Source organism: Callorhinus ursinus, unplaced genomic scaffold (assembly GCF_003265705.2).
Source record: "Callorhinus ursinus isolate GAN/ISIS: 27379988/994484 unplaced genomic scaffold, GSC_fseal_2.0 scaffold1, whole genome shotgun sequence".
NCBI lineage: Eukaryota > Metazoa > Chordata > Mammalia > Carnivora > Otariidae > Callorhinus > Callorhinus ursinus.
Window position 1 is genome coordinate 141,376,014 of NW_027397063.1, and position 27,190 is coordinate 141,403,203.

Consider the following 27,190-nt stretch of genomic DNA (forward strand, 5'->3'; position numbering starts at 1 on the left):
ATTAATATCAGAAATGAAAGAGGCATCATTATAGATCCAATACACATTAAAAACATAAAGTAATACTATAAATAACTCTATGCCTACAGATTTGATAACCTAGATGAAATGGACCAATTTCTTGAAGGACACAAGCCAAAACTTACACAAGAAGAAATACACAATCTGAACAGGCCTGTATCAACTAAAGAAACTGAATCAATAAGTAATAATCTTCTAAAACAGAAATCACCAGGCCCAAATGAGTTCACTGATGAATTCTACCAAACATTTAAGACATTATACCAATTCTCGGGGTGCCTGGGTGGCTCAGTCGTTAAGTGTCTGCCTTCAGCTTGGGTCATGACCCCAGGGGTCCTGGGATCGAGCCCCGCATCGGGCTCCCTGCTCTGCGGGAAGCCTGCTTCTCCCTCTCCCACTCCCCCTGTTTGTGTTCCTTCTCTCGCTGTGTCTCTCTGTCAAATAAATAAATAAAATCTTTAAAAAAAAAAGAAATTATACCAATTCTCTACAATCTCTTCCAGAAGATAGAAGCTAAGGGAACATATCCAAACTCATTCTATAAGGCTAACCATTACTCGAACAGCAAAACCAAAGACTTGCAAGAAAACTGGAGAGCGAGATTTCTCATGAACAAAGATGCAAAAATCCTCAACAAAATATTAGTATATCAATTCAAACAATGTAAAAAAAAAAAAAAAAAAAGAATTATATCCCACGACCAAGTAGAATTTATCCGATATGTGAGCCTGGTTCAAAATGCAAAATTCAATTAATATAATCCATCATATCTTTGGGTTAAAAAAGAAAAAAAAATCACATAATGAGAAAAAGCACTTCATAAAATCCAGCACCCATTTATAACAAAAACTCTCAATAAACTAGGGACAGAGGGTAACTTTCTCAACTTGGTAAAGAACATAAAAAAAGAGGGGGTGGAAAACCATTTACCATGCTAATGGACATCAAAAGAAAACTGGGGTGGCAATCCTTATACAGGACAAATTGGATTTTAAGCCAAAGACTGTAATAAGAGATGAGGAAGGACACTATATCATAATTCAAGGGTCTATCCAACAAGAAGATCTAACAATTGTAAATATTTATGCCCCTAACATGGGAGCAGCCAATTATATAAGCCAATTAATAACAAAATCACAGAAACACATCAATAATAATACAATAATAGTAGGGGACTTTAATACCCCCTCACTGAAATGGACAGATCATCTGAGCAGATCAACAAGGAATAAGGGCTTTGAATTACACATTGGACTAGGTGGACTTCATAGATATATTCAGAACATTCCATCCCAAAGCAACAGAAGACACATTCTTTTCGAGTGCACATGGAACATCCTCCAGAATAGATCACATCCTGGATCACAAATCAGGTCTCAACCAATACCAAAAGATTGGGATCATTCCCTGCATATTTTCAGACCACGATGCTTTGAAACTGGAACTCAATCACAAGAGGAAAGTTGGAAAGAACTCAAATACATGGAGGCTAAAGAGCATCCTACTAAAGAATGTGTGAGTCAACCAGGAAATTAAAGAAGAATTTTAAAAACTCATGGAAACAAATGAAAATGAAAACACAACTGTTCAAAATCTTTGGGATGCAGCAAAGGCAGTCCTAAGAAGGAAGTATATAGCACTACAAGTCTTTCTCAAGAAACAAGAAAGATCTCACACAACCTAACCCTACACCTAAAGGAGCTGGAGAAAGAACAGCAAATAAAACGTAAACCCAGCAGGAGAAGAGAAATGATAAAGATTAGAGCAGAAATCAATGAAATAGAAATCAAAAGAACAGTAGAACAGATCAACGAAACTAGAAGCTGGTTCTTTGAAAAGATTAATAAAATTGATAACCCCCTGGCCAGACTTATCAAAAAGAAAAGAGAAAGGACCCAAATAAATAAAACCATGAATGAAAGGGGAGAGATCACAAGCAACACCAAAGAAATACGAACAATTATAAGAACATATTATGAGCAACTATAGGCCAACAAATTAGGCAATCTGGAAGAAATGGATGCATTCCTAAACTACCAAAACTGAACCAGGAAGAAATAGAAAACCTGAACAGACCCGTAACCAGCAAGGAAATTGAAGCAGTAATAAAAAATCGCCCAAAAAACAAGAGCCCAAGGGCCCGATGGCTTCCCAGGGGAACTCTACCAAACATTTAAAGAAGAATTAACACTTATTCTTCTGAAGCTGTTTCAAAAAATCAAAATGGAAGGAAACTTCCAAACTCTATGAGGCCAGCATTGCCTTGATCCCCAAACCAGACATAGACCCCATCAAAAAGGAGAATTACAGATCAATATCCCTGATGAACATGGATGAAAAAGTTCTCACCAAAATACTAGCCAATAGGATCTAACAGTGCATTAAAAGGATTATTCACCACGACCAAGTGGGATTTATGCCTGGGCTGCAAGTCTGGTTCAACATCAGCAAATCAATGTGATACACTACATAAACAAAAGAAAGGACAAGAACCATATGATCCTCTCAATAGATGCAGAAAAAGCATTTGACGAAGTACAGCATCCTTTCTTGATTAACTCTTCAGAGTGTAGGAATAGAGGGTACATACCTCAAAATCATAAAAGCCATCTATGAAAACCCACAGCGAATATAATTCTCAATGGGGAGAAGTTGAGAGCTTTTCCCCTAAGGTCAGGAACACGGCAGAGATGTCCACTATCACCACTGTTGTTCAACATAGTACTAGAAGTCCTAGCCTCAGCAATAAAACAACAAAAAGAAATAAAAGGCATCCGAATCAGGAAAGAAGAAGTCTAACTCTCACTCTTTGCAGATGACATGATACTCTATGTGGAAAGCCCAAAAGACTCCACCCCAAAATTGCTAGAACTCATACAGGAATTCAGTGAAGTGGCAGGATATAAAATCAATGCACAGAAATCAGTTGCATTTCTATACACCAACAGTGAAACAGAAGAGAACTTACAGAGTTGATCCCACTTACAACTGCACCCAAAACCATAAGATACCTAGGAATAAACCTAATTAAAGAGGCAAAGGATCTGTACTCAGAAAACTATAGAATACTCATGAAAGAAATTGAGGAAGACACAAAGAAATGGAAAAACGTTCCATACTCATGGATTGGAAGAACAAATATTGTGAAAATGTCTATGCTACCTAGAGCAACCTACACATTCAATGCAATCCCTATCAAAATGCCATCAACTTTTTTCACAGAAGTGGAACAAATAATCCTAAAATTTGTATGGAACCAGAAAAGACCCCGAATAGCCAAAGGAATGTTGAAAAAGAAAACCCCAAACTGGTGGCATCACAATTCCGGACTTCAAGCTCTATTACAAAGCTGTAATCATATGGTATGGTACTGGCACAAAAACAGACACAATGGAATATTACGCAGCCATCAAAAATTGAAATCTTGCCATTTGCAATGACGTGGATGAACTAGAGGGTATTATGCTAAGTGAAATAAGTCAATCAGAGAAAGACAATTATCATACGATCTCACTGATATGTGGAATTTAAGAAACAAGGCAGAGGATCATAGGGGAAGAGGGGAAAAATAAAACAAGATGAAACCAGAGAGGGAGACAAGCCATAAGAGACTCTTAATCATAGGAAACAAACTGAGGGTTGCTGGAAGGGCGGGGATGGTGGGATGGGGTAACTGGGTGATGGACATCGGGGAGGGTATGTGTTGTAATGAGCACTGAGTATTATGTAAGACAGATGAATCACAGACCTGTACCCCTGAAACAAATAATACATTGTTAATTAATTGAATTTAAATTAAAACGTTATATAAAAAAGAATGAGAAAATAGAAGCTTTTCCACTAAAATCAGGACCAAGACAAGAATATCCTCTCCCACCACTGCTTTTCCACATCCTATTAAATATCCCAGCTAACGCAATATGATGAGGCGCATGTGGGTGGCTCAGTCAATTGAGTCCGACTCTTGATTTTGGTTTAGGTCATTATCTCAGGGTCTTGAGATTGAGCCCCGTTTTGGGCTCCATGCTTGGTGCAGACTCTGCTTGACATCCTCATCCTCTTCCCCTCCCCCCACTTGCACATGCGTGCTCTCTAATGATTAAATAAACCTTAAAAAAAAACAAAAACAAAAAGGAAATGAAGGTATATATAGATTTGGAAGAAAGAAAATTATCTTTGTTTACAGATGACATGATTATCCACCAGACACTAGTATCTATTAGAAAACCCAAAAGATTGACAAATATACTCCTGGAACTAAGAGTTTATAGTAAGTTTGCAGGATATAAGGTTAAGATACAAAAGCTAATCACTTCCTATATACCAACAACAAACAAGTGGAATTTGATAAAAAATACAATATATCATTTACATTAGCAGCCCAAAGATGAAATAGAATCTAACAAATATGTAAAAGATCTATATGAGTAAAACTAGAAAATTCTGATGAAGAAAATCAATGAACTGAAAATGGAGAGATGTCTATGTTCATGGCTAGTCGTCAGTTCTTCCCAACTTGATCTGTTGACTGAGACCTATTCCAATCAAAATCCCAGTAAGTTTTTGTGAAAACTGAGAAACTGATTCTAGAGTTTATACAGAGAAGCAAAAGAGCAAGAATAGCCAACACAATACTGACAGAGAAGACCAAAGTCAAAGGACTGACAATATCTGACTTCAGACTTATATAAAGCTACTGTAATCAAGAGAGTATAGTATTGGCAAAAGAATAAACATATCAATGGAACAGAATATACAGACAAAAAATAGACTCATAGATTCAACTGATCTTTGACTAAAGAGCAAAGGCAATACAATGGAGGAAAAACAGTCTTTTCAACAAATGGTGCTGGACACCCCATAGGCAACTGAACACCCATGGGCCAAAAAATAACTCTAGATACAGATTTTGTTTATTTTTTTAGATACAGATTTTATACTCTTCAAGAAAATTAATTCAAAGTGGATCATAAACCTCAACGTAAAATTCAAAACTATACAACTCTTAGAAGATAACATCAGCGAGTATCTAGATGACCCTGGGTATGGTAATGATTTTTTAAGATACCGCACCAAGATATGATCCATTTAAGAAATGATAGATAAGCCGGACTATATTAGGATCAAAACCTCCTGCTTTGCCGGAAAAAAAAAAAAAAAAGAAGCCACAGACTGGAGAAAATATTTACAAAGACATAAAAAGACAGACCTTGGAGATAATGAGGGTTGGGTTCAAGGTCACTGCAATAAAGCCAACATAGCAATAAGGGCAGTCAAATGACTTTTCTGTTTTCCCACTGCCTATAAAAGTTATGTTTACACTATGTGGCAGTATAGTGTGTGATAGCATTATGTCTAAAATAACAATATACATGCCTTAATTAAAAAATACTTTATTGACACAGAAGCACAAAGTGAGCAAATGCTGTTGGAAAAATGGCACTGGGAGACGGGCTCAATGCAGGGTTGCCACACACCTTCAACTTGTAAAAAACGTAGTATCTGCAAAGCACAATAAAGCAAAGTGCAGTAAAATGAGGTATGCTTGTATCTGATAGACTTTTATACAAAATATACAATGAACTCTTAAAACTCAACAATAAGAAAACAATCTTACTAAAAATGGGCAAAAGACTTGAACAGACACCTCACTTAAGTACACAGAAGGCAAATAAACATACGAAAAGATGTTCAACATCTCATTAAAGAATTGCAAATTAAAACAAGGTATCACTACATACCTATTAGAATTGCCAGTCTTAAACACTGACATCACCAAATGGTGGCAAGGATGTAGAGCAACAGAAGCCCTCTCATTCATTGGTGGCAATGTAAAATAGTATAGTCACTGTGGAAGACAACTGGTAGTTTCTTATGAAAACTATTCCTTTACCGTACAATCCACAATTGGGCTCCTGGGTAATTAACAGGAGTTAAAAACTCATATCCACACAAAACCTCCATACAGATGTTTATAGCAGCTTTATTCATAATTGTCAAAACTTGAAAGCAACCCATAGGTAAGTGGATTAATGAACTGTGGTACATCTAGACATGGAACATAATTCAGCATTAAAAAAGAACTATTAAACCACACACACACGAGTGCACGCACACACACAATGTAGACCTGTTAAGTGCATATTACTAAGCAAAAGAGGCCATTCTGAAAAGGCTACATACTGTAGGATTCTAAATATATGACGCTTCGGAAAAGGGAAAAAAACTATGGAGACACTAAAAAGATGAGCGGTTGCCAGGGACTAGAGGGGAGAGATGGACAGGTGGAATACAGGGGATTTAGGGTAGTGAAGTTATTTTATATAATGGAGGATACATGTCACTATACACTTGTCTAAATATCTAGAATGTACAACAGCCAAGAGTGAACCTGAATGTCAACTATCATCTTTGGGTGATAATGTCATCAATGTGGGTTCATTGATTGTAACAAGTGTACCACTCTGGCGCAGGTTGACGACAGTGGGGCAAGCTGTGCCTAGATGGGGTCAGAGGGTATATGGGAACTCTGTATACTTTGTTCCATTTCACTGTGAAACTAAAACTATGCTAAAAAATGAAGCCTATTTAAAAAAAAGGCAAAAAATGTGGTGTAGATGAGCTGATCTAAAGGAGAAATCCATGAATTGTTGCACTGAGAATTGCTACTAAGAGGAGGTAGAGCTAAGGAATCAGGCTCTTGACAACATCTTACCTTGTTAGAGAATGGGCAACAGACTCTATTCTTGCCCTGCCACCGCCCCCGACATACACCACAGTCACTTTTGAGAACTAGCATCTCCTCTGTCCCAGCAATAGACCGAGGCCACTTTTAAAAAAAGAATTTTATTTGAGAGAGAGGGAGAGAGAGTGCGTGGGTGGGGTGAGGGGCAGAGAGGGAGAGAATCTCAAGTAAACCCTGCCCTGAGGGTGGAGCCTGATGGGGCTCCACAAGGGGGCTCCATTTCATGACCCTGAGATCATGACCTGAGCCAAAATCAAGTGCAGGATACTTACTTAACCAACTGAGCCATCCAGGCGCCTCAGTCTACTTTTACAACCTTTTTTTTTTTTTTTTGAGATTTTAGTCTTTTAATTAAGGGACAAAAAGCATGCAATCTGTACAATATGGAGCTCAGTAAACTAGGAGTGACCCTTATCATCATGGAAATTATAGAATTTGTTCAAGTTTTAGGTTTCTGGTCATAAGACAGCTTCTCACATAATCACCTTTCATGTTTAAAGGATATATGAAATTCCTGAGAAATCAAATGAGATGGAATTTTGTATTGAGCATAAAATAGGACACTATCAAGTAAATATTTCTTTCAAGTTCTGTGATGACAATCCTCTCCAGGATTAGATTTTTCTTCCACTTTGAACTGCTATGTATATTTCACACAAAAGGAACATTAGTCAAACTTTTAATTAATCAAACAATTTTATCTACTCCAACTCAAATTCTGTGCTATTATTTACAATCTGCTCTGAGAAGAAAAATGGAATCATAATTTAAATTCACTTAATTAAAGTGAATGAGATTATTAGCCATCCAGTGGACAAAAGTGGACACCTCAGAGTCCACTTTTACAACCTGCTTATCTTGAAAGCAAATTCACTCAGATACAATCCTGTCAAGGCCTGAGCTTTGAATTACAAGGATCCACAAGCAGTCCTGTCCCAGAAGGACACCTTCTTGTGGAGAAGGTATTATGATCAAGATTACTCACCTGGGAGGTGGAGGAATACAGGGGAGCCTAGACTCTCACATGTAACCCCACCATTTCAATATCAAAGTCAAATACCGACAAGTTCTGCCCTGCTCTGAATTTTCCAAAAGGGACTCACAAGGGCTTGAATGTGGCCTCTTTCTCCTATCCAACAGCATAAACAGAATCAAACAGAAAAGATCAGTACAAGGAGTTTCACGCCCTGCCCTATGAAATTGCCCTGGCCATATCTTATCTCTCCCTTTTGGGATTTCAGTTTCCCCACTTGTACAATGGTTTTAAGCTGTTCTAGATAATTTGTAGATCAATATACATATTTTTTAGTTTATGTGCACTTTGGTTTTTCTCCATTTGTGTGAAAAATTTAGTAGTGACTCCTTGACCCACTCCTTACTGTTCCCCACCACCAAGCACTGAAGTAAAGAATCCTTACACCTCCACAGACAATTTACTCTTTATTGATTAAAAATGAAGGAAACATGCAACAAAATACAAAGTCAAAAAAAGGGAGGGGGAAGGTCAAATATTTTACATCTTCCATAATCTAGCATACGTCATAAGGAGGAACCTCCATTTACTGATACACCATTATTCTATCCTCAGATTATTAAATAGTATCAGCTGGCTCTAGGATTTGGTTCAAAACTTAAGTGAAAAACCCAAACAAATCCATTAGTCATTTAGAGTAAGACCGTATATTTCACAAACAGCATTGGCACATGTTACCTTGTGCTAAATCAGTCCCTACCCCCAGGGACCAAGGGATCCTGGAGACCTAGAGACAGGTGCACCCTGAACCACTGCTCCTAGAAAGAGCAAGGTTGCTCGCTAGGTCACATGCTGTCCAACCTGGGAAGTTTCTGTTCACGTATTCTCTCAGCATCGCTGCGAAAGTCAGCAAAGGGAGTCCACCATACATCATGCAGAAGAAGTAACACTGTCCTGGGGCTTAGTGTCTGGCTCCTAATTCCCAGCAGGGCAAAAAATGAACTGAAAAGAAAGAGAAAGCCCCAACCCACTTCTATTGGCATGCCTGTCCCACTGCAGTTTAAAAGTCACGGCTGGCTGGGGAAACTGAACAGGGGAATAGGCTGCTGCTCACCTCCAGCCTGGGCTCCAGACCACTTCCAAACACAATGCTAGAACAGAGTGAGGCCACCACCCCCTTGGATTTATCAATAAGTATATCATGATGGCTTGCTTTAAACCAAAATACAAACTCAAAGGTAAGCCACTAGCCTTGTGTCAAAGAGGACACTATCTCTTTTTCATATGTTATTCCCACGCCCCCTTAAAAAAAAAAAAAAGGAAAAGAAAAGAAAAAGAAAAGCTAAATATTTTTCCAGCAACCTAATCAATCTTCTTTTCCCTCTCTAGGCTTGGCAGGCTCCCACTTTTTACCAGTCCTGCTGGGACCCTGGACTTTGGTATCTGATCCTCTCATCTACTTTCCTCCCAACGGCCACCCCAAACCCATCCCCTCCTTCTCCCCAACATCCACTCCTTTCCCAGTATGCCTCTGCACCCAGGGAAGGGGAAGAAAGCCCATGACTAAAACAACAAGCTCAGAACGAAACAAGGGCTGCAACAACTCAGTTGTGGGGAAAGCTTCCAGGAGATACTCCAAGAGAAAACTAGGTGAAGCAATCTTGTTATTCACAAACCAACAGTGCTGGGAAGGGCTCGAGTGATTCTGTAAGAGGCAGCTTTCCCCTTTCCGTGGGGCCAAAGCCCATCTTTGTGTGTTATCTTAAGGCCAGATTAAGTGTCCCTTTCTTATACAAAAACTGTTAGGGCTACTTGCAGTTAGACAGAGGCTGACTGTGAAACAGTAGGAAAGAAAATCGGCCCCACCAATTACTCACATTGCATTATGAGTGCTCTTTTTTAAACCTAAAGAATAATTTATATTATTTCTATAGAAAAGCGAATGAACACTGTCTACTCATATATCCTAAAAATCACGGCACATGTGGTTTCACTTTCCATCCTGGGTCAGGTTCAGCGCACAGAAGTGTGGACCCCCTCCAAAGGGTCAGTGCAGGAGAGGGGCGGAAGGCAGGCCTCGCTGGCCTGGTGAGTCTCCTTTATTGCTGTAGAAAGCTCAGCCTTGCATTTCCTCATGACATGGAGGCCAGGCAAATTTTCATGGGAGGATTGAGGAGCAGTTTTTCTTCAACTGAATTTTTTAAGATTTGAAAATAAATACTTCCACAATGATATGAGTTATGATTTTTCCTGTTCAAAACCACTGCTGGGGAAATTCACTTTTACAAGCCATTACTTGATGTTTTCGCTAAAAACAGTCCAAAGTTCCACTTTGAAGGATCTGACGGCTGAATTTCGACTACAGTCAGATGTTTTGCACCAGCTGAAGTTAAGGCTAGCAACCCTTTCTGGAGGGAGTGATGAAGAGGGGTGCCTGAGAGCAGCTTCAGCAAAACGCTTAGAAATATGAACAAAACAAGAACACAGTTTAGGCTGCCTCTTTCTGAGGCTGTGCTTTTTCCTAACAAAGGTTGCTAGAATTCACATCAGATTAAAAAAAAAAAAAATCACTAAATTAAATTCTCTGGGCTCCAGATAAACAATCAATTTTTAATTGCTACTTCAGTGGTAAAGAGATAACCCAAGATGCCCACATCCCGTCAGGTGTGGGAGAACAGGCAGGATGAGGAAGCCCAATATAGCTGCTACTTTCCACCCAGCGCCATCATTGGAGTAAGGCAAGATGAGCTGACAGATCTCCCTCCTGAGCCTTGAGGCACAGTCCCCTTCCCAGATGGAGGAAGACAGGGGACATGTGCAGTAAGTTTACTAACGGAACTCTTTAAAGGGATGCTGGCCACTGGTGATCCAACTTTTCTTTCCCTGTGGGAAAAAGGGGGAATGACGGCAAGAAGAACATAAAGAAAGACCTCTAAAGCTCCTAGCCGGGAGGTTTGTTGCTGGGTTCTTTGGCAGTAGTGGGTTTAGGCCAACAGAAGCAACAGAGATACGCATGTGTGGAATCTCCTTAGGCCGCCTCTTCCAGGGCTGTGGTTTAGCTGATGCTGAGCTGGGCAAATCCTATTAGTTTACCATCATCAGGAATATCCGAGCCTTCGACACCAGATGCCTAAGAACCAAACAAAATGAGAAGCTGTGGTTATCTGTAAACAAAATTGCAGGTAGCAATTAAAACGGATATAAGGACTGTGGGAAGGAAGACAGTGGAGTACAGGTCCCTGGGATACAAATAGGATGCAGATGAAGGTGTCTCTTCCAGAAAAGGTGGGGTCTGGGGCCAATGCTGGAATCAGAGTGGCTAACAGTCTCTCTTAAAGAGTCAAGGGCCTGGGGTAGGAGGTTTCCTGGGAGGGAGACCAGAGGGAGGCCACTCAAAAGGAGACACTGGCCTAAGGCCTTGGGGAAGCTAAATGAACACAATCCACCACAGTTTAATATTCTCATCACTCAGGGAATATAGAAGCTGGTCTGCAGAGGCTGCTGCTGTGTAAGGACAGTTTAATAAAGAGGAAGAGATGAGTACCAGTTTGAAAGTGACAGATCGATTTGACAGAGGTTCTTCCACAATTTTCTGCAAATTCGCTGCCACTGTAATCATACAAACAGAAAGTAATGAGAAGCTAAGTAAATCCACTTTCTACCATATTTTAAAAACTTAAATGGTAGCTCAGAATCTTCAATGTTCAAACAAAATGGAAGCAGAGACATAAATCACTCCCCAAACAAAAGTTACCTTTTAAACTCAACTCTAAGTAGCACAAGTAAATCTTGAATCATGGGCAAAATAACTTTCTTTAAGACGCTGTATTAAGTGGGGCAAGACACACAGGTGAAAGAGGAAGGATTTGCCTACTCATGGGCCAGAAAGCCCTAGACTGGGAGTTGGCAAACTCTGGCCTGCAGCCTGTTTCCAGTCTGGCTGTGGGCTAAGAATGGTTTAAAGAAGATGGAGAAAGTGCATGGCCCATCAAGTCTAAACTATTTACTAACTGGTCCTTTACAGAAAAACTTTGCTGACTGGCCCTAGACAATGGTCTTTGCCTTCAATAACATGCACACATGGGCCGACTGTGCCTTTTCTTACTTTCTGCTTATTCTAGAAATAAACCTCTAATGAGTTTTGCTTACCTCTTTCTTAGCTCTATAAGGGCAGAGTTTCACCCTCCAAAACGAACTAAGTTTACTTTAACTCATAACTTACGTCATCAATTCTACTAGAGTCTCCCAGCTTTCACTTACTATCACTGGAAGTTACAAAGTGAACTCAGAAATGAGATTTTCTTTTTTGTGAGGAACTGTCCCCAACACCTGTATACCTGCAATACCAAGACCATTCTAAGACCCATGAGACCTGCTCAATGGAATCAAAGCCTGTTTTCTAGGTCCTAAATACATAGACAGAGATACCGGGTCACAGGGCAGAGCACAAAGTAGTTACCTATTACTAAATCCCTTCCATCGACCAGGCCAGCAGAAATGAGTTCCTGAGAGACACCCTCTGCTGTATCTGCAAGAAAAAAAAAAAGAAGGTGCTCCATTTCTTGTCCATGCATGTCACTGCTAACTCTAAGAGCGGATGTTGGCACTGCCAAGCCCAAGCTAGCGGCTAAATTCACAGAACCAAGGAGGCACGTGGGGTCTTCCTCCCACACAAAGGTTTCTCCTACCACTGGGCTGATCTCAAGTGGGCGATTCTCTTGGGTCTAGCTAGAGGGCAGAATCTCTACCACCAGATGGCCAGTATCAACTCATGGTAAAGATAACTTGCAGCCAACACGATGCTGCAGAGGGAAGTCCTGTTCTGAGGGCAGCCCTGGCCCCAAGCCCCATCAGCTCTGAGATGTGATGACGTGTGTGCAACATCTCCAGGGCTCGTACAATGGAATGATTTCTTTTCAAGTACATCTTGAAAGAACAAATTGTAATCTCTTCTCTTTGGAGATCACACCCCAAGTTTTTTGCTAGTCATTTTTTTTTATTCTGGTGGGCTTTTCTTCATATCTAGTGATTTTAGGTCGTACAATCTGATCAATGGTTGTAACAGAAACAAAAAAGACAAGGACACAGCATCCCTAATTGATCTCACCTCCAACTGACTCAGTGCTGCTGCTTCCTGAGGCTGCATACTGAGCCCCTGAGAGGAACAGGAGGACCTCTGGGGAGTGGGTGGGCACACATTTGTGCTGATGACCAGCGACTTGAATTAGTTCCTTAAGATGGGACTCTTCCAGGTTTTAAACAATGAAACGGATATACCTATGCACACCTGCATCTGTTCTCTTTCATACTTAGTTGCTGATGATACCGAGACAGCAGGAAGAATGAGCATAGCACACAGGATGAATGTGCTGGCTGCTGGCCACCTCCCAAATCTGAACCCTTGAGTAACAAAGGCAAGGAAGAAACAAGCCTCATCCCAGGGAGAAGTTCATGGCCAGAAACTATGCCTGACAGGACTTAGCTTCAGCCTGGGGAGAGAGAAGCCCGGAAGACTTGTTTCTTCTTTACTGTCATGGAGAAGGACAACCATGTTCAGTAACGAGAGTGAGGACTCTGCACCCTGACAAGTGTGGATATGAATTCCAGCTGCAGCTCTTCCCAGCTGTGTGAACAAGTTACCTCCCCTCTCTCTAAGCCTTGATTTCATCATCTATGCAATAGGAACAATAATCTTAGAAGGCTGTTCTGAGAATTTAATGAGACAGAAAGCTTAGCACAATGCCTGGCCTACTATAGTAGGCAGCAAATTAGAGCTACATTACTGTTTGTATTATATTAGGTTTTATAAATGAGGTTAGTAGTAAATAAACTGAATTTTTATTTTATTCATATGCCGCCCAAACCCAGGAACATTTTCATCATCTTTTAAAAGCAAAATATATCTAAAGGACAAAAACATCACAACACATTTCATTAAATAATAAATTAGAAGTTATTTTGTTTTCAATGTTTTTGATGCCTCACCTCTCCCAGGAGTAAACTCAAATCGAATATCATTTAGTTCTTTTTTTGAATTCCTACAAAAGAAAACAGAATGTGTAAAATAAGCTTCTGGATTTACACATACTGACTCTGCCAACATATAACAGGGAAGCTGTGCCTCAAGAAAGCCCATTTTATTCCCAAAGATCCTATGTTCTATCCTAATGAGCTCACACTGCTGGGCGCAGAGCAAACTACTCAGAGTGACCATCTAACTGTCCTACAACCCTGTTAATTTATGTCCTCCATTAATCCATATTAAAACCTCCTAACAGGTGAAAGGGATTAGGAGTACACTTATTGTGAGGAGCACTGAGTAATGCATAAAACTGCTGAATCATTATACTGTACACCTGAAACTAATATAGCACTGTACTTTAATCATACTGTAAATAAATGGGGAAAAAACCACCCAAGCACAAAGTACGAAAAAAACAAAACAAAACCAAAAAAGCCCTCGTGATTTTGAGAGATTTTTTTTTTAAAGATTTTATTTATTTGACAGAGAGACAACGAGAGTGGGAACACAAGCAGGGAGAGTGGGAGAGGGAGAAGCAGGCTTCTCGCTGATCAGGGAGCCTGATGTGGGACTCGATCCCAGGACCCCAGGATCACAACCTGACCTGAAGGCAGACGCCTAAAGACTGAGCCACTCAGGCACCCTGAGGAGATTCTTATATATCTACTCCCAACCTTAATCCCGCAAAGATATCACATAAACTAACAGGAAAATATATGCACACAGAAAGGTATAATTAAAATGATACAGGATGAAAGGGTTAGTATCCAAAATAATACAAAGAACTTATACAACTCAACACCAAAAAACCCCAAATAATCCAATTAAAAAATGGGCAAAAGACATAAGCAGACATTTTTCCAAAGAAAACATCCAGATGGCCAACAGACACATGAAAAGATGCTCAACATCACTCATCATCAGGGAAATACAAATCAAAAGCATAATGAGGTATCACCTCACTATTGTCAAAACGGTTAGAATCAACAACACAAGAAACAACACATGTTGGCGAGGATGTGGAGAAATAGAACCCTTGTGTACTGATGGTGGGAATGCAAACTGGTGCAGCCACTGTGGAAAACAGCGTGGAAGTTCCTCAAAAAGTTAAAAATAGTAGGACTACCATATGATCCAGTAATTACACTACTGGGTATTTACCCAAAGAATAGAAACACACTGATTGAAAGGAATACATGCACCCCTATGTTTACTGTTGCTTTATTTACAATAGCCAAGGTATGGAAGCAACCCAAGAGTCTATGGATAGATGAATGGATAAAGAAGATGTGATACACACACACACACACACACACACACACACACACACACACACACACAATGGAATATTGCTCAGCCATAAAAAAAGAATGAAATCTTGCCATTTGCAACAACATGAATGGAGCTAGAGAGTATAATGCTGAGGGAAATAAGTCAGTCAGAGAAGGACAAATACCATATGATTTCACTCATATGTGGAATTTAAGAAATGAAACAAATGAACAAAGGAAAAAAAAAGAGACAAACCAAAAAACAGACTCTTAACTATACAAACTCATGGTTACCAGAGGGGAGGGTGGGTAGGGGACAGGTGAAATAGGGGATGGGAACTAAGAGTACACTTACCATGAGCACTGAGTAATATATACAAAACAGTTGAGTCACTATATTATATACCTGAAACTAACACCATATATTAACTGTAATTAAATTATTTTAATACTGGAATTAAAATGTAAAAAAATGTGTGGCAGCATTAAAAAAAATGATACAGGATGCCCTTTTCCTCCTCACTCCCACCCCTGGGCCCCCTATGCCTGGAAGAGTGCCTTGCCCACCACAGGTGATCAGTCTTAGCAGACTCACAAAATGAAATACATGATGCTTCCCCAAATTCCACAGGAGTTCAGTGGATAATGGGGAATGAAGAGAAGACGAAAAAGGAGTTGGACCCATACTGGCAGCAGAGTTAATACATGGCTCCAGAGATTTAAACGTGTGACTGGTGAGGGATAGTTACAGTCATCACTCAGCAAACCAAATACTGAGTTTAACCAGGCTCCCTGGAGGTTCTGGTCAAAGGTGGAACATTTAGAATATTATGTGTAAAGGCAGACATGCTTGATCACTAAGGACCCAAATCTACTTTATCTAAACAATGCAGAGGGCTTAGGTCTACCTAACAGATACTTGAGAATGTTACTGAAGTTGTGTTTAGAATGTAGCTACCCATCTCTAACACAACCTGCCCCCAAATGATTTTCCCCTTCACACTGCCTTCTCTTTGCACCTGTATACAGATTTATACTTCTGCATGTGTACCACTTGAAATGTCTTTACCTATGTTAAGTACTTAATACAAATCAGCTTCCAAACTAGACTTGATTAACAAGTGAGGTATTTTATTTGCTCTTTACTCGGTATCCTGCCACAATAACCAACAGGGTGATATATAGTCTCCTTGATACATAATTGTTCAATCCATTCTTTCTGAAAGCTATTTGAATAAAATGAAGATCGAATGTTCAGCATCATTTTAGTGAATTAACTGGCAAGCTAAGCACAAATGCCTTCAAAGACAAGAAGATACTAAGCTGGACTAAATATGTCTACCATTTCTTCAAGTTGTTTTACCTCAAAGTCTTCATCAGTGAGAGTGAGAACGTAGCCTCTTCTTCCATAAACAAGTCTGGAACATGGCCCATTAAGAAACCACCCTCTCAAAAAGCTAGCTACATCACTTACAAGTATCTCTTCTCTACCTTCCTGAAGCACATGTCAAATATAATTTTTATGCTATTAGTTGCTATAAGATTTCAAAAAATGTTTTTAAAAGAGACAAGTGGTATTCTTTTTGTACAATCAAAATTGGACAAGATTATCAAGACACTCTAATGAGTTCAAAACTATTTGAGATGAGACTAGGTATACTGCGCAGGCTTTTGTAAAGGAAAGGGAACCAAATCTGCTTTCTTCACATTTATGGCACAGTTTCATTGCTCCCAGTGGTAGAATCAAAACATTCTCCAAACAGGTCTTGCTGCTTCTATTTCTAATTATGGTAATACTGAGAAGAAGACTAGGAATTCATATGTGGGAAGAGGAATGAGTCCATGGTAACTCAGTGAAACCTTAAAAAATGTTAGTAATAGTTAAAGAAGGTCTGAGTTGTCTCAGGTGATACTTTTAGTCTTACAAATAGAACGACACCCAATTAGAACAATACAACAGCCACTGCTCATCTAACAAGAAAGCTCTGCAATGCTAATCCAACTACCTGCAAAAGGAGAGGGTTAGAATGAACAGACTGCCACCTATGGCACTTCCTGTGAGCAATCTGTCAGAGCCTGTCTGTAAGACTACACCAAGAACCACTGATTCAGAACACCTGTGTCAAACAGAGAAGGAGACCAAATATATCCTTAGAGGGTTTTCCTTTCCTCTTTTAAGAACAGGCCTTAATATGATCTATCACAATCAGAAAGCACTCCACTCTTGGGTCAGTTGATTTCAGAGTCCATGATATATGGTCAAAATTACAAGCTAATCTTCAGATAAGCAACCAGTGCTGTTCCCCTAAAAACTGTTCCTCAATTATAGACCATACTCAATTACAGAACCTAAACTAACTGCATTGAAAAAACCATTAATGGAAAAACAGCTAAGAGAATGTGTGTGTTAGTTAACATCCAGGTCCTTGCAATGTTACTATTACTTCTTTTTTTTTTTTTTTTTAAGATTTTACTTATTTATTTTTGGGGCGGGGCAGGGAGGAACAGAGGGAGAGAGAATGTTAAGCAGACTCCACACTGACCGTGGAGCCCGACATGGGGCTCAATCTCACAACCCTGAGACTAAACCAAGAGTGGGAAGCTCAACCGACTATGCCACCCAGGCGCCCTGTTGCTACTACTTCTAAGGGAAACAGTACCTCTGCAACACCCAGCACTTGATATTGGAGGGCACACAATCTTATCCAGTTACTCTCAGGCACAGACTATTAGAAAAAAGAGTTACTTTCAAAGAGAAAAGAGCATATTTACAGTATTCAGAAAACAAACAGATGTTTAGTTACCTTAATCTGAGTACTAGGCTGATTGGGATCTTGGTTTCTTGTGAGCCTGCTCCTGAAGGCAGAGCCTAAAAAGCATTGAAAGGTATAAAGTCAATGTCTGGACTACTAAGCATAAAGGTGACTAATGGTCATCAGCAGAGGAAATGTCCACATGGCAGCAATTTCCTTCAGCTCTCGGTGAGGCCAGACCCAGACCAGTTGCTGGGACATTCCCTGCTGTGGTAGGACATGCACTCTGAGGCATCAACAATAGCTGAATGTCAGTCTGAGTCAAGCACAATAAAAGAGAATTCTCAAACCCACATGAAATTCCAAACACAGCCACATGTATATGTTGTATTATTCAGATCCCTCTTTTCCTCTACAAGGTGTGAAAAGACACTACACTACTTACACTCTACAAGGGTGAAAGACACTAAAGCCGGGTTTTTCCCTTTAAAAAAATCTGCCAGTGTATCATACAGCAATATACAAGGTAGGATCTAAACTGGCTGCCCCTTAGGAATCCACCCAGCCTGAGATTCCAGGTCTTTTAATGGGTAAACTAATCCTCTCTCACTTGCAAGCTATCCCTTGCTTACTAGAGAATAGTCTATGTATTCTATTTAAGTTGTTTATAAAGTGAATCCAATCTTTCTATCAGTTTTCATAAGACAACTGGATCTTTTTGGATATAATGGAAAGAAATGGAAAGCTTGGGTTCAATGAAAAGATTACATGAAGCCAGTGCTATGACTAACTGGAAGCTCTCAGAACTTCCATCTTTATCTCTCTTTCAGTCTAAAATGTCAGAAAAAAAAAATGAAGTCTCTAACATTTAATAAATGAACAGATTCTGGAAACCTCACTCCGACCATGGAGCATAACGTCATGCACGTGTTGCACACAGTATTTGGAGTTTCCTGAGGGAAGACAGGGAGCGATTCACAGTGGAGCCCTCCTTCTCTCAACTGCTTTCAATGTATGAGGATTTAATGACCTCTGTGTGTGACTGATGATGTGCATTCACAGATTATATCACTTCAATAAAATCAACCCTCACAAAATTGACAAATCTTAAAAAAGAGTAATACAAGAAAATCATGGATTGAGATGTATTAATAATACAAGCATAAGTGAACGAAAAGGAAACAGAACTGCTAACAATCCTAGTGTCAAGATGAACTCTGTCAGCTGCAGACATAATAAAATGATCTCATAAAAAGCTGATGAGAAATTATCCCCCAAATTTCTGCTATTTGGAATGTTTCCATCGTTAACTTATTTTGCTGCTTAAAAACCTGTGTGATCCTTGAAAAGTTCTCTTATCTGTACATACTGATAACTGTGAAAATAGAATTTCTAACTTGTTTTAAAATCTACCACAACATCAACTTCTGCTTTCTTCATCTACTTAAGAAGGCTGGCCATTAAAGTGCACTCCTGCTTTACCTGAGCTGTTTTTGCTGGCTCTGCAGGAGGTGGGGGAGAGATTTGAGTTGGCTGTGCAGGCATATGCCCAGCTGGCTGAGGTAGATGAGCAGAAATCTGTTCTGGAACTTGGAGTAAAGTACCCACGGGATCAGTTGTTGGAAATAGCTGTAACAAAAACATACACACAGTGCTGCTTTAGTTAGGTGAAAAGGAGGCAGGTCTACTGATGGGCAAGCAGAGCCTCCCAGGGTGACATTGTCAAAGTAGTTTTTGTGTAGTGTACTGCTACACCTCCACCTCACTTGAATACATCTATTTCAAGTGGAAGTGAAACATTCCTACTAGGCTTTTATTGTTTGTAACAACTTTTTTGAGGTATAATTCATATTCTACTAAATTCACAATTCAATGATTTCTAGAAAATTTATACTTGTGCAAACATCACTACAATCTAGTTTTAGAACATTTTTATCAACTCAGAAAGTTCTCTTGCGCCCATTTACATTTAATTCCTGCTCCCACACCCAGCCTTAGGCGACCACTGATCTACTTTTGGTCCCCATAAGTTAGCCTTTTCTGATTCTTTCATATAAACAAAATGCATGCACTCTGTCGTTGTTGGCTTATTTCACTTAGCACAGTGTTTTGAGGTTCAGCCATATTATAGCCCACAGTTTGCTTTTTTCCCTTCAGAATAACATTTCAATGTATCATATTTATTTCTAACTACATCTATTCTATTCCCTTTGCCCAATAAAACAGCACCTCCAAGACAAAGATTTAAGTATTAATACTAAATTACAGAAGCTACATTTTTCTAGGTCTGGGAACCTTCCATTACTTAAAAAGAAAGACAATTGATCAGTGATTCGCTAACATATCTGAAATGCTTTTCAAAACAGATGTGAAGCTTTATAACCAACACAGACATTATATATATTATTTTGCATGTTTGAAATATTTTATAAATTTTAATTATGTAACGTGGGGAGAAAAGACTGATGGTGAGTAGAAAATCAAGTTAAACATATTCAAAATTACAAGTTGGTGAAAAAATGCTAACATTAGCTACAATTTAGAGTTGAAAGAGAAAAACACTGAAAGGGCAACGAGAGGTCTAATAGCTGATATTATAAAAACAAAATCAAGAGACAAAAGTAGTACAATTTTGTGTTCATTTAGCTTCATAAAGAGGAAATTAAAAATAACTCTGGTTCTGGGTTTTGGTAGAAAAACAGAACAGTAAGATTGGTTTTGAAAATGTTAACGTTAAGCATTAGCATTATTTCAAAAGGCTAGTTTCCAAATTGCATACACATGTGTGTTTACCTATAATAAGAACAGAAAGGTTAGACAAAATCAAGCAATGAGCTGATATGGAGAAACTGGAACCTTGTGCACTGCAGGTGGGAGTGGAGAATAGTGGAGCCACTATGGAAAACAGTAAGATGAGTCCTCAAAAAATTAAAAATAGAATGATTCCCATCTGGGTATAGACCCCAAAGAATTCAAAGTGGGAACTAAAGCAAGTATTTATTATGTAGCCATGTTCACAATGGAATTATTCACAACAGCCCAAAGGTGAAAGCAACCCAAGTGTCTGTCCAGTCAAATGGAGAAACAAATGTGGTAGATACATACAATAGAATATTATTCGGCCTCAAAAAGGAAGGAAATTCTGACACACATTACATGGATGAACCCAGAGGGCATTATGCTGGGTGAGATAAGCCAGTCACAAAGGACAAATACTGTGGGATCCCACTTACATGAGGTATAGAGTAGTACAATTCAGAGATAGTAGAATGGTGGCTGCCAGGGGCCGGGGGAAGGAAAACATGGGGTGATTGTTCATCTGGAGATGGATGGTGGTGATGGCTGCGCAGTAGTGTGAATGGTAACTTTTATGTTACCTGTATTTCACCACAGATTTCAAACACAACAACAAAGTAATGAGCATAGGGGTATGAGTATAAGCGCCTGAGAGTCCATGTGGGGATGCAATTGAGGCCAAGGGACAAGGAGAAGATCCCAAGAACAATTCTGGATAATCTATAAAATGCCTGTTCCCCTCAACTGTGGAGAAACTAAAAGTCAAGATAAAGCTAAAGTAAGAAATAATCTTAAATTCTCAGAAGATTACAAGACAAAAAGTTATTTCTTGCACACCTTCATGTCTATCTCTGGCCAGCAGAGGCTGTTTGGTATCATCCTCATTCAGGGACACAGGTTGTGGTGGCAAGGGCCAGGGGACCCAGGGAACAACAGAAGGGCTCTTCTTTCTGCCCGCATTTCATTGCCCCAAGCAACTGCCATGGCTATGAGTAACTTCAAGGTAAGGCGATGCAATTCTACCACGTAGCAAGAAGAGGAGCCAGAAATCTTAGTGAACCGCAGTTCTGATATAAGTTGTCAGATACTGGCCTGTAAATATGCTGAAGTACAATATTTATTTACAGTCTTAAACAATACAATGCTATGTACGCAAATCCTATACATAATGGTGTGCAAAAATTGTATGCTATCCACACAAATCAAGTAGAAAAACAGGTACTTTTAAGCACAGGGGCAAAAACAAACTGATTTACGGGGGCAAGACGTGTATCATTAAACCAAATACTGAGCTTGGAATGCAAGCTGCCAGAAGGAAGAATGTATGACAGAATGTATCTCCTGAAATAATTGTTACCTTCAAGAAATGAGCATAAGGCAGGCCAGCCTAACAGGACTCTGTTTAGTAGGATTCCCTATCACCATGAGGCAATAACATAAACAAGAGCATCTACATGACAAGAGAATAGGGGGAAAAAAAACAAAAAGAAAAAGTAGCATATGACAAATTCCTGGACAGATTAATGCAAAAAGACTACTTTCCACTTCAAGCTACCCAAGCCAGAAAAGTAATTCATAAAGTCAGGCAAGCAAGGAACAAACAACTTTCTAAGCCATTAGGTCAACTTTTAAAATGAGTGCAATGGCACCAATTTACTGCAGGAGTCCATTCAAACTCAGAATCCATACCTTTGATGAAATCTGATCGCTATAAATTCTCATTCCCACTTAGGCCCATATAAAAAAATGTGCTTAACATTAAAACCAAACCAAAACAAAATGATTGGTTTTTAATGATTCAGAAACCACAACTACTTACCTCAGAATTTGATAATGATTCTTTCACTCGGGGAGACTAAAAGAAATACAAAAAAGGCTTATTAACTCAAAACTTAGGTTACTTGTAGTCAGTCCCAAACTGCACAGAATGTTGCAATGCAAGTAAACTCCATTTCATTCTGATCCATAAGTTAAGTCACTGGTAACTCTAGTGAAAGTTTTCTGGAAAAAGAAAATATCATGATACTATTGTATTCTTTGCCTAGGTAGCCTTTAATTCATCAATGTCCTATGGTATTTTAAGAGTTTACAACTTGAGGTTTATAAGCAAACATAATGGAACTTCTCAGGCAGTAGAGGTCACATTCTTCAAAGTACAATTCTTTCTACTAATCATGAACATATTTTTTTTATTTAAATTCAATTAGCCAACATAGAGTACATCATTAGTTCAGATGTAGAGTTCAATAATTCATCAATTGCATATAACACCCAGTGTAATCATGAACATATTATGTATATAATATCCAAGACCAAATGTAAGCCTTCAAGCTAATTATCCACCACATCTTGGAAGCAGAGTAATTCAGGTTATGGGCTTTAATGGAGAAAACTCTTGAGCCAAAACTGAAAAACCAGTTGTAATCTGCCATATGAACATCTAAGCTAAATTTATTTAGTAAATCATAACAGCAGTGATTCGGGATACAGGCAATTTGAGAATACAAAAAAACCCACAGAACCCTTACCCTATCTCTAAACAAATATCAATTTGTGGTCAATTCTACCAAGCATAAATTCAGACTACTTAAAAGGTCAGATTATCCAGCTTAGGTTTTTGTGAATTTTCATCACCACTTTATTAAGGAGAATCAAGGTTCAGGTGATAGCTAATATATCACAGCAAGTATATGGCCAAACCAAAAGCTTTTTTAAAAAACATAATATTTGGAAATAATTTCAAACTTTTGTAGAAAAGTTGTTAGAATGAGAATCATTAACCTTTTTTCCTTATCTGCTTTCCTATTTAAGATGTTCACTTTCTCTATTTTTAAATATATCTATTTAACCAGTCATATTGTTCCTATACCATTTGAGTAAGTTGCATATATCCGAACTGTTTACCACTGAACAGTCACTGTGTATTTCTTAAGAACAGGGACATTCTCTTACATAGCTTCACACTACTAAAGTTACCAACTTCAGTAAATTTCACAATGTGAATTTTAATCATCTAGTCAAGGCATTTTCCAAGTTCTCCAGTATGCAGTAATTATTTTTCCCCTTGCAACTAATAGGCAATCTTGAAGAGGCACTTCAAGACCCTGTAAATATCCTGCTCATCAAAAATTTCCCCTATACTTAGCAACTGCTGATGATCCTTGTCTGACCTAATCTTTATTGACTGCTTTATCATGGCTATAAAATGATGATTTTCCCCTCCAATACTCCTCCACATTTACCAGTCAGCACTGCCAATTTACTGTAATGAAGAACTAGCCACCCCCCACTTATTTATCCATCTATTCATTATTGGCATGGACTCATGGATTTCCATTTTTATTTTTTTTTAAAGATTTTATTTATTTGAGAGAGAATAAGAGAGAGAGTATGAGAGGGGGGAAGATCAGAGAGAGAAGCAGACTCTCCGCTGGGCAGGGAGCCCAATGCGGGACTTGATCCCAGGACTCTGGGATCATGACCCGAGCCGAAGGCAGTCGCTTAACCAACTGAGCCACCCAGGTGCCCTACGGATTTCTCTTTTTAAAATGGTTTACAGTCTATTATTGCACTTAATGATTTTGATAGTTAAACTCTCTAATTTGGTCAGTGGGAGCTCATTCAACCTGGCCCTTATGTTATCAAATCATGACTTTCTTTTTTAATAAAAAACTTTTCTTTTCAACAAAAGAGGATATTCCAGATTCACCTTGTATTTTCCCTATGTAAGCCCCAGAATCAGCCATTTCTCCCAGGAGCCCTCATTCTTTTAGAGAATGACATTAAAGACCAAGATCTGGGTATAAAGTATGCTCACTGTTACTGTTTTCCTGACTCTCTGCATACCTGGTAATCTTTGATTGGATGCCAAATGCTTGAGCTTTGTTCTGGAACACAGTAAAGTTACTTGGAAATGGTTTAATCCTTTTGGATCATGCTTTATGAGTTGTTAGTTCGATCTGGAGCAGTGCTCAGTCTAGGGCCATATGCTCCCCACTACTTAGACCTTTCTGAACTCTACCCAATGCCTTGTGAATTATAGGCTTCTCCACTCTGGCTGGTGGAAAGAGGCACTGTTCCTGGCTCTCTGTGAATGCTGGGTGCTGTTATCCAGTCTCAGGTGGTTTTCTCACACGTACTTCTTAAAGAGTATTCTGCTGAACACTCAAAAAGGAAGCTCTGTAGACTTCTACGTTTCTCTCTCTGTATAGCTCTCTCCTCCCTGGTACTCTACCTTATCGATTTCATCTGCCTTGGTATCCCTGGACTCTTAGCCCTATTTCCTCAACTCAGGAAAACACTCTTCAAGCTATAATGAAGGGAATAATCAATCAAACAAAACTGCTCCAGAACTGACACAAGCGTTAGAATGCGCAGAGAAGGACATTAAAATAGTTATTACATCTCACATTATCTTCAAAAAGTAGAGACATGAAGGTATAAAAATGAACAAACACAAACTCAAACTTCTAAAATATTTAATGTCTGTGATATAAAATAGATTGAATGGGATTAGCAGCAATTAGGCACTGCAGAAGAAAAGATTAATGAACTTGAAAGCCAGCAACAGAAACTGCAAAATGAGACTGAGTAAAAAGAGAATTTTTAAAAAATGAAAAGAAAAATCAGTGAGCTGGCAATTTTAAGCAGCCTACTATATATGTTACTGGAGTCTCCAAGGTGCATGAAGGGCAGAAAAAAGTATTTGAAAATATAATAACTGAAAAATTTCCAAACTTGATAAAAACCTATAAACCCACAGATGCAAGCTCAATAAAACCCCAAGCACAAGAAACATGAAAACTAACAAGCAAACAAACAAACCCAGGCATATCATAATCAAATTGCTCAACACCATTCAAAAAGAAAAAAAATCTTAAAAGCAGCCAGAGTAAAAAGACATATAACTTATAAAAGAACAAGGCAAGGATACCAGCAGACTTCTCAACAGAAACAATACAAACAAGAATTACAGTGAAACATCTTTAAAATACTGAAAGAAAAAGCCTATCAATCTAAAAGTCTATACCTAGTGAACAGACCTTTTCAAAACAAAAGTGAAATAGAGACATTTTCAGACAAAAGAAACCTCAAAGAAATCATCACCAGCAGACCTACAGCACAAAAAATGTTAAGGGAAGTTCTTCAGGAGAAAGAAAATGATGTAAAGATAGAAATTTGGATCTACACAAGAGTCTTTATTATGAACACGTGCTGAATTTTGTCAAAGTTTTTTTCAGAACGTATGAAAATAAGAATATGATTTGTCTTCTCATTAGGCCTATTAGATTTTGTCAAAGTTTTTTCATCTATCTTTAGGCCTATTAATATTATAAGATTTCCTAATACTGAACCATCCTTGCAGCCCACCCTTGCTCCACACTTGCAGCCCACCCTTGATCCACACTTGCAGCCCACACTTGATCATGGTGTGTATTTTCAATGTAATTCAATTTAGTTTTAAAAGATTCTCCTTTTACGAAAGAATTCATGTCCTCGAAAATGGTTGTAAGAATAACAAGAGAGGGGTGCCTGGGTAGCTCAGTTGTTACGCGTCTGCCTTCAGCTCAGGTCATGATCCCAGGGTCCTGGGATCGAGCCCCGCATCGGGCTCCCTGCTCGCCGGGAAGCCTGCTTCTCCGTCTCCCACTCCCCCTGCTTGTGTTCCCTCTCTCGCTGTGTCTCTCTCTGTCAAATGATGAAATAAAATCTTAAAAAAAAAAAAAAAGGAATAACAAGAGAAATACAAAAAGTTACTTATTCTGAGAACAAATTCTATAATTTTCTATGCTATTTACATATCAGTGTATTGGTTATAAAAAAGCTAATATAAGTATTTATAAAAAAGCTACTATAAGTATTTCAGAACTATAAAATTTTATTTTTTAAAGTTTTTTTTTTTAAGATTTTATTTATTTATTTGACAGAGAGAGACACAGCGAGAGAGGGAACATAAGCAGGGGGAGTGGGAGAGGAAGAAGCAGGCTTCCCACTGAGGAGGGAGCCTGATGCAGGGCTCGATCCTAGGACCCTGGGATCATGACCTGAGCCGAAGGCAGACGCTTAACGACTGAGCCACCCAGGCGCCCCTAAAGATTTTTTATTTATTTATTTGAGAGAGAGAGAGAGAGACAGAGGGATAGTGAGAAAAAGCACAAGCGGGGAGGAGAGGGAGAAGCAGGCTCCCTGTGAGCTGTGAGCAGGGAGCCCAATGCAGGGCTCGATCCCAGGATCCTGGGATCATGACCTGAGCTAAAGGCAGACGCTTAACGACTGAGCCACCCAAGCACTCCCAGAAATACAGAATTTTGAATAAATTTCTCTTGCAGATAGCTAGGGGGTAATAATCAGACACTGAAACACTGTAATTTGTTGGTCAGAGGAAAAATTCCTATGAAAATCTCTTTCACAGAAAGCTAGAACTACAAGATTCATGTACCTCTGGCTTCCTCTGATCGCTTTAATGTAACATTACAAAACAATACCAATTTAAGGAGGAATCAAATGAAAAAGTAAGGAGAAAAGAAACCCGTCTCATTTTAATTAACTCACAATCGTATATAAACAAATGTTTATATTTGTTATTTTTTGAATAACTTTCCAAGGTTA

At 39.0% G+C, this 27,190-nt stretch overlaps 1 protein-coding gene across 2 annotated transcripts in view; it reads right to left on the bottom strand.

Moving 5' to 3' along the window:
• Window positions 1-8,193: 8,193 nt before the first annotated feature.
• Window positions 8,194-27,190, bottom strand: part of OXSR1 (oxidative stress responsive kinase 1) — a 93,942-nt gene continuing 74,945 nt past the window's right edge. The window contains exons 12-18 of one of the 2 annotated variants that reach the window (XM_025884260.2): window positions 22,401-22,436; window positions 19,268-19,414; window positions 17,837-17,901; window positions 13,725-13,777; window positions 12,199-12,267; window positions 11,284-11,348; window positions 8,194-10,869 (exon numbers count right to left, since the gene is read on the bottom strand). In XM_025884260.2, the coding sequence (XP_025740045.1) occupies window positions 10,795-10,869; window positions 11,284-11,348; window positions 12,199-12,267; window positions 13,725-13,777; window positions 17,837-17,901; window positions 19,268-19,414; window positions 22,401-22,436 (510 nt within the window). In that variant the 3' untranslated portion in view covers window positions 8,194-10,794. Of the gene's footprint in view, window positions 10,870-10,895; window positions 11,349-12,198; window positions 12,268-13,724; window positions 13,778-17,836; window positions 17,902-19,267; window positions 19,415-22,400; window positions 22,437-27,190 lie in introns of those variants that run through there. The other variant, XM_073901959.1, reaches the window with a different exon arrangement.